Source organism: Panthera pardus, unplaced genomic scaffold (assembly GCF_024362965.1).
Source record: "Panthera pardus isolate Hobbes unplaced genomic scaffold, ASM2436296v1 HiC_scaffold_12, whole genome shotgun sequence".
In the NCBI taxonomy this organism is placed as follows: Eukaryota; Metazoa; Chordata; class Mammalia; order Carnivora; family Felidae; genus Panthera; species Panthera pardus.
Genome location: NW_026526677.1, coordinates 1058803 through 1071347, shown reverse-complemented (window position 1 = coordinate 1071347; position 12545 = coordinate 1058803). Strand labels below are relative to the sequence as shown.

The 12545-nt window shown below is 65.7% G+C and overlaps 1 protein-coding gene across 22 annotated transcripts in view; it reads right to left on the bottom strand.

Moving 5' to 3' along the window:
* The window catches only part of BRSK2 (BR serine/threonine kinase 2), a 63046-nt gene that overhangs the window by 23959 nt on the left and 26542 nt on the right, over nt 1-12545 (bottom strand). For 21 of the 22 annotated variants that reach the window (XR_008421056.1, XR_008421059.1, XR_008421057.1 and 18 more), the window contains exons 2-3: nt 1453-1547; nt 102-187 (exon numbers count right to left, since the gene is read on the bottom strand). Coding sequence is in view for 16 of the 22 variants with exons in the window: in XM_053899293.1 (XP_053755268.1) it covers nt 102-187; nt 1453-1547 (181 nt within the window). In the remaining 6 variants the exon portion in view is untranslated. Of the gene's footprint in view, nt 1-97; nt 188-1452; nt 1548-12545 lie in introns of those variants that run through there. The other variant, XM_053899300.1, reaches the window with a different exon arrangement.

Sequence of the window (12545 nt, the reverse complement as noted above, 5' to 3'; positions counted from 1 at the left end):
GAGCACTGACCGTGGACACCCTCTTGAGTTGGCTCCCTCCCCGGGGCCCCACGGCCTCGCCTCTGCCCCCTCCCCAGCTCTCCAGACCCGGCAATACCTACAAATATTTTTTGTTTTCATAAACATCGTGCAGCTTTAGAACGTGAGGGTGTTCGATGAGCTTCAGGATGGCAATCTCCCGCTCCACCTGCACGGGGAGAGAGGTCCAGCTGGGGGCGGGAGCGTCCCCTGCCACCTGCATCCACCCACCCTGTCCCCTCCTACACGCAGCCCTGGGGCCAGGTAGACGCCACGCTGCCCTGACCTCGAGGGGGTCTCTGGCTGGTGGGGAGACAGTAGGATCTGAGTGGGCTGTGCCCCCCGCCCGACACCTCGGTCAGGCTCATGGGGGGGGTGGAGGCTTTGGAGCAGGGCCAGCCTAGATGGGGTCTCCGCCCCTGTGGGCTGGCCCATCCTGTCCCAGGGGCATCACACAAGAGGGGGCCGCCCCTCCGCGCCTCCACCCTGGCCCTGCCAGGCCTTGTGGGCCCCTGCCACTGAGCTCGTCTCTGTTCAGATAGCTTATGTGCATCTTGAACTCAGGGTCCCCAACTGAACACGGTCCCAGGAGCTGTCCAAGGCAAAGTCGGGATCTGCCCCCACCCGTCCAAGCCACCGCTGCCTTCTCTTAAAACTGCCCCACCTTTGGTCCCTGGGGTTCCTCAGTGGGGCCCACCCCAGTCCCTCCCTGCCCTCCTGGCATACTGGCCACACATGCCCGCCTCGGGAGATGTCTGGGGAAATGCGGGTGGCACAGTCCCCAGGGCAGGGGGCAGCCACGGTGATGCGGAGCCCCCAGCATGCCACCCACATGCAGAGGTGTAAGTGCCACACCCCCCAGTGAGCAGGCAGGTGGGGGAACCTGAGGCCTGGGCAACCCCTTCCCACCAAGCACCAGTCCGTGCGGGGCCTGGTCCGGTCCCAAAAGGGGTCCAGATTCCACCACAGGACGGGCTCCCGGGATGGGGGGAGGGAGGGGGGTGGGAAGCAGGAGGAGCTGTTGTGGTCCCTGGGGAACTGTCACTTCCTCAGAGGAAGAGGCCTCCTCCTGGGTCTAACTGGGGAAACTGAGGCCCAGCCAGCTATCCCAGCAGGTTGGTACGGCACCCGGACTGTGCCCCAGGATGCGGCCTGTCCCTCCTGGGCCCCTGGCTGAGGCGAGGAGAAAGGGCGGCCAGGGCTGAGGAGGGAAGCCAGGTGCAAGGTGGTGGCCGTGGTCACCGGACGCCAGCACAGGGAGGCTGCTCTGTAGCCAGGAGCTGCCCGCCCTGGGCTCCAGCAGGAGCGAGTGGGACCCACCTGGGCTGGCTTCTCTGTAACCCCACCCATGGGACCCTCACCACGGGGACCCGCCGCCAGGCTGTCCCCCCAGGCCCCCCAAAGGGCCCCCTTAGGCCCCCCGCCCGAGCTCACCTTCATCAACACAGACTCGCTGAGCTTCTCCCGGTTGACAATTTTGATGGCCACCTTCTGGCATGTGACACAGTGAATCCCCAGCTTCACGAGGCCTGTGGGGTACAGAAGCCCCCTCAGACCCCATCCAGGGCCCCAATCGGTAGGGACCCCACCCACTCCCCACACAGGCCCCTCACTCAGGGTCTGGTTCCTGTCCCCCACCTCTCTTTGCTAAGTATGCCTCAAGCCGGACACCCACAGCCACTGCCCGCCCTCCCAGGCCCCTTGGTCACTGCCCAGAACAGCTCTGTCTTGGAGCAGCAGCCCTGCCCCACACCATGTCCCCCTCCCAGGGACCAGCCCTCTGACCTCCTGGACCCCTCCCCCATGCCCTGGAGGCCATAACAGCGAGAGCCCCCGCCCCAGGCCTTCGGCCACTGCCCAGGCACCTCCAGCAGGGGAGCCAGGGTGCCCTCGGGTTCAGGGCCGCCCCTCCCCACACAACAGTGTCCAGCTCACTGGTGTCTCGGGGACAGCAGGACGGGCCTAAGGCCACTCCCTGGGCAGCACCACCTCAGCCTGCCATGCCCATGCCCCCCCGTCCTGGGTTCCCCACAGGACAGAATCCACCTCTGCTCTCATGACCATGCTTCTAGGGCTCACAGTCCTGGTTGCTGCTCCCTTGTCATGTGGCCACAGCCAGGCATCCCCTTCCCCTCCCTGGCTGGGACAGGCCACCAGGGCCACCAGCAGCCTCACCCCTGCTGCAGCCCAGCCACGGCCAGCTGCCGTCCTAACCTCTGGCTGGACCCTGCTGTGGCCTTGGGACCAGGACATCCCCACCTGTCCGTTCCTGAGCCTGGACCCCCAACTGTGACATCCTCCAAGGTGACTGTCATTCTCAGACAGGCGTGTGAAGGTTATCGTGATGGCCCCTACCTCCAGCATTTGGGGACAAGGGGGCAGGACCCTTGACCTTAGCATCGCAGCCCGACCCTGACTTGTGCTCTGCCGGGGGTGCCCCTCCTACGGGGATCGAGGGATGCCCGCGCTGCTTCACCCAGACCTGGTCAAAGTCAGGGCCCAGAGCACATGCCTGCCCCATGTTCGGGGTGACGCAGGCCCCGTTGCTGCTGCTTCGGCCGTGACCTTGAACTCCTCGTGCTCACCAGCTGCTTGGTGTGCTCTTCCCCCACTTTTACGCGGGGCCTAGGTAGGGGAGATTCTTACCAACTTGCAAGAGCCCTTCAACTTTATGAGAAATGGATCCCTCGCCATATGATGGAAAACACGGTCCCTTAATGGACCGCACATCTGTAACTCTGCATGGCCTCCGTGTCCTCCCGTGGAGCGTGGTCACCCCTGACCCTCCAGGCCCAGCTTCTCACTCTCCCCTTGAGTCAATCAGGATGGGCGGGCCTGCCAGCCACAGCCTCTCGGGTGCACAGGGAGCTCTGGGAGGGCCCCTTCTTGGGTGGGGCCCGTGGGCCAGAGCTCCCGTGCTCAGCGAAGACAGATGAGCTCCTGGGCTCGGCTTCATGGCCGCTGAGGCTGCTGAGGCCCGCTGAGGCCCCCGGCTCCCACCCCAGGAAGGGCTGCAGACCCCTGGGGCCTCTTGGGGCTGCCTTTGCTCTGGCCCTGGGCCCTGTGATTCCGGGTCTGCGGGAGGGGCAGGGAGTGCACAGCAGGAAGAGGAGACAGCAGGTGCGTTGCTGTCACCCATCTGTAACCCACGGCTGGAGGCCAGGGGGCTCACGGCCTCCAGGACAGAACCGGCCCCACCGCCCGTCCTATCTCCAGACAGCAGGTACAAGACAGAGTTCGAAGCAGGACTCTGCCTGGCAAGCCCCCAGAACAAGGCTGAAGGGCCAAGGGGACCTGGGGAAACAGGCAGCAAAGGCCACCACCCCAAAGTGGACAGGCTCCTGCGACCCCCCCCAGGCTCAGGACAGACGCCTCCCACGAAGAGACACCTGTGGTCCAGACACGCGACCCCCACAGGGCAGACAGCCATCGCCGCATCTGGGAGAGCACTCCCGAGACCGGACGGTGTGACCTGGGGCCAGCTCTGCCAGACTGTTCGCGCAGCAAAGACCAGGCAGGGACAGGTGTCCTCAAGCGGGAAGGAGTGAAGTGCTTCTGGCTCAGCCACCAGGGTACCCAGCAGACTTGAAAACGCAACACAGCTGGACGGCACAGCAGGGACGACGCGCTTGGGCCGATGGGCGGGGCCCACACGAGGACACACGCGCACACACCGCACACACCAGTGCACGCGCGTCCTTAGAAGGAGGGAATCACAGACGTGCGGGGGAAAAACATCTTCCTGCTTCGAGAAAAGGAAAACAAACGGGTGTCAAAGTGACAGGGCGCTTGACAAACACGCCAGCCGACGGCAGGAGCAGGACACGACCCAGCCGGTGCCACCGCCGTGACCAGAACAGCCATCCTGGCGAGTGCCCCGTGCCGGGCGCTGTGTGAGAAGAGGGACTCCCACTTCGTACACAAGGAAACGCGGTGGTCCCATCGCCAGCCGCTGCACAGCTGCACAGAAAGGCCAAGGGATGAAGGGCCCAGAGGACAATGGATGCCAGACAAGCCCCACGCCACGGGCCCAGCCCCCAACAGCAGCTCATGGGCCTGTGGGGCGGGGCCAGCCAGGAGGCATGGCCAGGTGCGGGGGGTTGCGCTGGGCAGTGACCTGGAACTCTGGCAGCTCCCTCCCTGCCTTCGTCTTCTTCCACTTGCTACCCCCGCCGAGAAAGTCTTCAGGCCCGCAGACTCCTACACACCCCTCAAAACCCAGCGTGGAGGTGCCCCTCCTTAGTGAAGCTTCCCTGCCACCCTGGGAGGTGACCTAGACTGGGGGCCTCTGGGGTGGGGTGTCTGGGTTCCCAGCAGGCCTGCCATTTCCCCAGAGGCAGAGAGTGGAGAGTGTGCACCGGGGAGCCCTCCTAAGCAGGCTCGGGATGGTGGGAGGACAGCGTCTGCAGGGAAGCCTGCAATCAGACTAATTCCCCAACCCTGCAGCTGCGCAGGCAGAGCTCCCCACTGTGATGTACGATTGTGTTTGCAGCAAACATGGGCGCACACCAACGCAGGCAAAGTCTGCCGCGTCACAAATGATCGCCGGGGCAGCGGACATGGTCCCGCCCAGGCGGCGGGCGCTTGAGGGTGCTGGACCGCCTGTGTCTGCGCTGCAGGAAGACTCCAGGCATCAAGGAGCCCCAGGGGCATCCCGGGGAGGGCTCAGGCGAAAGGCCAAGGAAGAGCCCCGAGCCCCCCAGGGCTGTCCCACCCACTGGCTCCCCACTGCACCCCAGACTTGGGCACAAACACACCTGTGCCTTAACAGGGGTGCCCACCCCCGGGGGCCCCAAGCCTGGCCAGGAGAGTCCAGAGGCCTGTAGGCCACCATCTGAGAGCAGAGCCTGCACGCAGGGCCCAGGGCCCCAGACAGTGTGGGGCCCTCCCCGTGCCAGGCTGGGGACAGGGCTCCAGGGGTGCACTCCTGCACTCTCACTCAGCTATTGGGGCCCCTGGGGCCCAGAGGGGGCCAGAGAGCGGGTGGGCGGGGAGCCGCTGGACTGGCTGTGCTCTCCAGGGTGGGCTCAGCAGCTCTCTGCAGGCAGTGCCCGGCCCTCCTGCCCTGGTGGCTCTGACCGGCCCTCACACCTGCTGCGGTGGTCTGGAGGGGGAAGGAGGCTGGCCCTGCATGTGCTGGGCCCCGAGTGGCTGTGAGGGGGCCAGGGCAGCCCCAGAGCCGTGGGGAGCAGACAGGCGGGGCTGGCAAGGGCCAGACCCTCCGGGGCCCCAGCACGGAGGTGGCCTATGGGGCCTTGGAGGGCCGGGGGCAGTCCTGAGCAGATGCCTCACCCTCTGGCTCCTGGGGCTTGACCTTGCCCTCCCTTCTCTTCGTGGTCATGGTCCTTGGGAATAAAACCATGCTGGAGTGCCCCGAGCCCCGGGAGCCCCCAGAGGAGGACCCGGACATCACTGCCCAGACACTGCCCTTCGGTTTGGGCGGAGGTCGGGGAGCAAGTGACGGTGCTGCATCTGGGAGGGAGGGGAACCCTCTGTGCCCCAAGCGCCAGCCCCGTCGCCAAGGAGGGTGGTCAGGGCTGATGGGCGGTGGGACAGCCTGGGGATGGCCCTCCCTACGTGGACAGGTGGGGCTTTCGATGAGCCCCCCACGCTTTCCAGCCTCCAGTGCCATTTCCACCACAAGGGCCAAAGGCGCCCATCTGGGGAAAGCCCTGGTCTGACGTGGCCCCGGGCCTGCCTCTCGATCTCTCAGGGTGGCCTGGCCACAGCCTGCTGCCCTGAGCCTGACCCTCAGGAGTCCTGGTCACTCCATCCACTATCCGCTTCGAGCCCTGCAGACCCCACGGACATGCAGCTCAGCACCCCTGGGGCCCATCCGGTCTGTCCTTCCTTAACGGGGCCAAGAACCGTCCCTGAAGCCCTTGGCCGTCCACTCCTCTCCCTCCAGGCACTGGGGCCCCACGGCATGGCCTCCTCCAAGTGCTTGGGAACACGTCACACAAGCACCCTGCCCCCATTCCTCCACCTGCGGCCGCCAGGTCCAGCGCTCCCCGGGCTGGCTCCACGGCGTCCTGAGCTGAGCACCCTTTTGCAGCCACCCTGTGTGGCTGCTGCAGGGAGGCGGGGACCAAACAGAGGCCTGACTCCTTCTGGTAACATTCCTGTGTGAGGTCCATCTCTGATGTCCCCGTGCGCTGCCCCCCTGCCTGAGCCCCTGGACGGGCAGAAGAGCACGGTGGCCCAATCCCTCCAACCCCCTGCCTCTGTGCATCCTCCCCTCCCTGGCAGGCCCCTGTCCCGTCCCCCGTGGGGGAGCCTGAGAGGAGTCAGGTGATGACGGCAGACCGACCTCGAAGTCTCCCCGAGGAGCCACGTGAGGTCATTAACCGCCAGCGCCACGGCAGGCACCCACTGGCCGCCCTCTCTGCGTGTCCACCACGTGCCAGGGTGGAGGGCCCTGCGCAGAGAGGAACCCGGAGCACGAGAGGCATGTGCACATGCAGCACAGGCCCCGTGGCATGATCTGCCACGCCTGCACCCCCCGCACTGCCGACTGGCCGCGGGCCGGGGCCAGGTGAGTCCCGAGGGCTCTGCAGGCACCTGGAAACGCCACCGGCCCTGCCTGCAGAGCCCCGTGAAGCGATGCGCACGGGGCCACAAGCAAAGGCAGAAATGACTGCCTCAGCCGCTTCTCATTCCAGTCACCACGTCTAGATCCTGCCATCACCACGGGCGCCCACCCCTGGGGAGTGGAGCCCCTTGGGGCTGGGGCTTCTCTGAACGTGGTGGAGATTTGGGCACTCCCCACCCCCACACCGTCTGCAGGGGCTCCGTGGGCGCCCACGGAGCCCCTGTGCCCCCCTTAGCCACAGGCCGCGGTCCTGCCTCAGGAATTTGCCAGAAGGCCCTTCTTGGTGTCTAGCAGCCTGAAGACCCGGGAGGAAGGTGAGAGTTCAGGGAGAGGGTGGGGGCAGCTGAGCTCCGGAAAAGCCTGTGGAGGAGAGCACGTGGGCCGAGGAGCAGGACACAGCAGTCCCTCTGGGGAGGAGGGTGGCTCTCTGAAATCTGGAACCTGGCCCTGAAGAGGAAGGCCACTGTCCGCGGTGCTGACCAAGCCGCTGCCTGCCCACGGAACCCGCAGTGTGCTCACTCTGGGGGCCTGTGCTGGGTCAGTGGGTCCCTGGGCACGGGGGACAAGGGACAGCAGCTCCTGCCGTGGGTTCTGGGGAGGGAGGCTCATGGGGGGGGGGCAGGAAGCTTCTGCTGACCCAGGCACAGCGCCTGCCCAACCTCGTGGGGTTCCCATCTGCGTCTCGGGAGAGACCAGTGTCCGGCCACCAGTGCTCACAGGGCCACCCGAGGGTCACTAACACCTGAGACCATCACTAGCCGCTGCACCTCTGGGACCATGCAGCCAGCTCCCCTGGGGCCGCAAAGCATAGCTAAGAGTGACCCATTTTCTGCCACCTCAACATGCCTCACTCTGGGGCTCTGCTCGCGGGGGTGTGAGGGAGCCCGGCACAGCAGACACGCCTGCCTTCCTGGGGGTGGACAGCCCTGTCACCCCTCCTGCCTGGGCTCTCCTTGGAGGAGGCAGGGAGGTGGCACCACACTGGCTGTTGGAAAAATGAGTCAGCAGGGCTGGTGGCCCTGAGCCAGCCCCCTCCCCCAAGCCGCCCACGGCAGGCAGGGCAGACGCACACCACCTCGCTGGGGGAAGCTCTGGACATCACAGGTGGTCTCAGCTGCCCCCAGCAGCCTCGTGTTCCTGCCCTGGCCACTGTCCCCACACATACAACCACCCCACGCCAAGGCCAGGACCCACATGCCTGGATCTGGAGGCAGAACCAAAGGGGCAGAGGCCAGGCATGGCGTTCTCCATAGGCCAAGGGTCCCAGATGGGAGCTCGGTGCAGTCAGCCATGCCTGGGGCACGCAGCCAGAGGCAGTGGGCCGCAGAACCAGCCGGCCGGGGGGCTTCCCAAAGAAGCTGAGCACTGAGCTGAGCCCAGAATAGAGCTGGTTTGGGGGCTGCAGAGGCCCCTCCCCCAGCTCCCGGGAGCAGCTCGTGTGCAGAGGCCATGAGGAAGGAGGCACAGGCCCCGCTTGCTGGAAGCCAGCCTCCCAGCCCTGCGGCCCCTCCCACACTGCACCACGCTGGCCCGTGTGGCCAATGAACGGTGGCAGAAAAGAACCCTGCGTCCTTCAAGGAGAGGTGACAGCTACAGCTTCCTTCTGGCCAACGCAGCCTGGCCCTCACCCGCAACCTCGTGAGATTCCTGAGCACAGCTGCCTGGCTCAGCTGCCCCTGGACCCCTGACCCTCAGGAACCACGAGAGAGCGTTTGCTGTCTCAAGCCACCAAGTTTGGGGGTCCCTTGTTAGGTAACAGCAGGTCACAAACACGCTCCGCCCTCCAACCACCAGGGTCGAGGTCTGGCGTCCGGTATCATCTGGACACACGTGGGAAGCAGCCTCCTGGAGTCAGGTGCACGGCCTCACGGACGGCCTGGCGGGTGCTCCCAGACAGGCGCCCCAGCCTGAGTTTCCTCACCTCACCTGTGGAAGTGGGGAACACAGCCCCTCCCACCCGGACCCTTCTGGACAGCATGGAGCTCTCCTGGAGACTCGGTCACCGGAGGAGGGGCACACCAGGCTGTGCCTCTCTCCGCACCCGATGGGGTCTCCAGGCTAGAGACCGTCTGCTAGCCTGGCTCAGTCCGGGTCCTATTCCTTGGAACCCACGAACGTGACCTCATTTGGAAAAAGAGCTCTTGCAGAGGTCAACTCTAGATCTCATCGTGAGAATGATGATCCTCCAGAGTGGCCCCTGAAGCCAATGACAAGCACTCTTGTGACAGAGGGGCACAGCAAGCATGCCACACAGACATGAAAGCAGACACGGGGTGGCCAGCAAGCGGCCAGAAGCGGGGAAGGGGGACTGGAATGGGCCCCCCCCCCCACAGCCCTCAGGCCTCCGGCCCCCACAACTGAGACGGGGATATGCTGCTCCGTCGGCCCCAGGGACAGACACTGTGCCTCTTCCGCTCACGTACGTATTTCTTGGACCTTTCCGCCATCGTAAACCTCCCAGTGCATCTCAGAAAGCTTCCTATTCATTCGACTGCGACCTCGGCTAAGCACGTGTGTCCAGGGCCCTCTCTATAATGGGAGCTTCTCTCCCGGCCCGCCCCCCCCCCCCCCACACACACACACATGCACGCACGCACGCACACACACGCTCAGCAAGCCACTGTGCCTGGCCAGAGCGGGCAGCTGCTACAGCATCAAAGCTCACAGGGCCTCCTGACCCAGCATCAGCCTGAAGGTGTTAAGGACAGGATTTGCGGGAGGGGGTCTGGTCCTGCCTCCTCCGTAAGAGGCTCTCCCCACTGCCCTGCCTGCGTCAGGCACAGCCCTGGGGGGAGGCACCCTGTGAACCGCAGCCTCAGTCACTTGAGCCCTGGCTAAGGCCCTGGGGCAGGTTGGACTCTGGGGGGATGGCCACGCCTGGAGGTGGCCGCCCGCTCCAGCCATGCCGCTGGTCAGGAAGGAGACTCCTAAGTATTTTCCACTTGAACCTCGGTCCTCACAGCAGGGGGCCCATTCTCCTGCCACCGCCCAAGGGGTCAGGGTGAAGCCTGCCCATGCCTGGGCCTGGGGGCAGTGCTTCCCCAGCTGGGTCAGGCACAAGCCCCAGCCCCAGCACCCCCTTTGAACAGGCTCAGGGAGTCAGCTGGGTGGGGCGGAAGCCCAAAGACGCTGAAGGGAATGAGTTCAGGTTCCCGCCACAGTGGGGAGGGGGGTCCTTTCAGCACCGTGGACGGGGACCAGTGCAGCCCCACCCTCCTCCCCGCAGCCCTCCGGCTCGGGGGACTTGCTCAGGGCTACACAGCTGGGTGACACCAGAGCCAGGGTGCCCTGGGAAGCCGGTGGTCAGCACTCCCTGGGCACCTCCTCTGACCACACCCCTGCTCCTTCCCGAGCCTGGCTGCCCTCGTTCTGGGGGCCGTGGCATGGCAGTAACCTGTGAGCCCAGGACACCAAGTGGAGCACATACACACGTCTGACCCACCTCGGGCACCTGCGGCAACCCCAGGAGGCGCGCCCCAGGACTCCGGCACCAGGACACTCGGGGCGCATAGGGCCGAGGGACCAGCCCTCCGTGGCTAGAACACCCCCTCCAAAGGGTGAGGGGATGCTGTGGAGGCCCCCCCCCTTCCTGGAAGGGCACCCACCTGGTGGCAAGCTGTAGCTGGGGAGAGCCTCCGGGAGGCCAGGACTGCCAGGGGCTCACTGTGCACTCACAGACCAGTGGGCGTGGATCCCGACGGAGGGTTTGAGACCCATGGCCAGGGAGACTGCAAGGTCCCTCTGGACTCAGGTGGGAGGGCATCACTGCGTAGGCCCCACTGGGGGTCCCCAGCCTGGAAACCCTGCAGGTCCTGGCGGCACCTCCCCCTGTGCCCCCTTTTTTTTAATGTTTATTCATTACCGAGAGGTGGAAACTGAGTATGAGCAGGGGAGGGGCAGAGAGAGGGGGAGACACAGAATCCGAAGCAGGCTCCAGGCTCTGAGTCCTCAGCACAGAACCTGACGCGGGGCTCGAACTCACGAACCGTGAGATCATGACCTGAGCCGAAGTCGGTCGCTCAACCGACTGAGCCACCCAGGCGCCCCCCCCCACCCCCACCCCCACCCCGTGCCTCTCTTCACAGCAGGAACTGGAAGACAGTCCAGGTTGTTCCCCACTAGGCTCTGGTGAAAGACGGCGGTGTAGGCTGTGCTGAGGCCCAGCCCCTCCACCCAGGGGCCTGCCACAAGAAGACATTGGGCGGGGCCTCCAGCTGCTTGCCGCCCACTCCCCCCTGCCTCCAGCCCCTTGGGGGTGAGGGGCTTGGGGTCAGGCCCCAGGCCTGGTGTCTATTCTGATGAATAAATGGGCACAGGCCCCACCATCCAGCAGCCCACTGAGCTCTTACCCCGCACCCTGACCAGGCGCCCAGACACCAGATGGGCGACGAGGAAGCCGTTTGGGAGGCTGCCCGCCCCACCCACCCCGAGCCCTCAGCATCGCCCTCTCCTCTCTGCTCTCCCGGGCCGGGACCCAGGGCCGCCAGTGCTCACGTCTGGCTTCCGAGGGGGCTCTGCGGCCGCTGTCGCTGGCGGAGGATTGATTGTGCGCCCTTGGGGGGGGAGGGGGCGCCCGGTGGGCGCCTTTGGCTCCCAGGTTCCAGGAGCACCCCTGCCCACGTGGGACACACAGACCCAGCGGATCCGCTTCAGACGCACAGCACCTCTGCAGAAAGGCCGGCCGTGAGCCGGAGCCCCACCCCCCGGCCGCCCTGGGCTCACAGACTCCGACTGACTACTGATGTGGGGGGGGTGGGGGGCGGCCGCTTTGAAGTTGCCCAGACTTCAAAGCGCCTTGTTGCCCGAAGCATCGTCTGGGCCTGCGTTCCTCCCGCGCCCGTGCCCACCAGACCCGACCTCCTTTCCCCTCCTGCAGGCCCTTGCCCCAGCGCTGGGGGAGGGGGAGAAGGGGTGCTAGGCTGGCACTCTGGTTCTCCCGGCCTCCTCCTGGGGCTCCGTGCTCCCCAAATCCTTCTTCCTTCACTTTGGGGGCGGGGAGGTGCGGATCCCCACCCTCAGCTTGCGCGGCGGATCCATAAGCCCCGTGCACCCACGTTTCTGGGCTCCGTGGAGGCCCCACAGGCCGGCGACACCCCCACGCCCCACCGTCACGTGGCCGGCTCCTGGTTCACACCCACGCATGCTCCTCCCAGGCTGGGAAGGAGGACCCAAGGGGGGGGGGCCAGAGAGGGGACAGGGAGGAAGGGGACACTGGCCCCAGCAGGCTCAGTCTCAATATAGATCCCGCCGTTTCCTTCGCCCACCAGGCGCCAGGGGGGAGGCGGTGGCGCGCGTCTCTTGGGAGACAACTGTTCACGCTCTGAAAAGGAACCTCTCAAATTAAATTAATTAAGCCCTGAAATATTTCACACCCGCTGCAGCCGCTGGGCCCCTCTGCCAAGCTCCCCGCCCTCCCCACCCACAGCACCCAAACACCACGTGGGGGCCTGCCACCCCCTCTGCAGGATGCATAGGAGCCCCTCCTCCTGTCACCCTTGACCCCAGGGAGGAAAGGGACATGGGGGAGGGGAGAGGCCGGCTCCATACCCACCCCGTCTGCCTCTTCCTGCCTCCCTGGTCATTCGAGAGCTCCTTGCATCACAGGGGGCTCTTCTGGGGCCCAAAGGCCCTTCGCAGGTACAGCGGGCCATCTCTGCCTCTGTGCAGCCCTACCATAGGCAAGGACCTGGCTTGGAAGCTTGGCTCCCCCTCCTCTCCTGGGGCGGGGGCTTCAGTGGCTCCATCAAACTTGGGGTATCCTAATACCCTCTCCACCTGTGTAAAGATGGAATGAGACCCGCCCCCACGCACACACGCCCGCCACCTGAAGCACCCTATACTTGACCCCTTCCCCTCCCAGAGGCAGCCTGGGATTGCGCCCATAAAGAGGCTCAGCTGTGTGTGTGGAGGGGGACTAACCCTGGGCAGAGCCAGG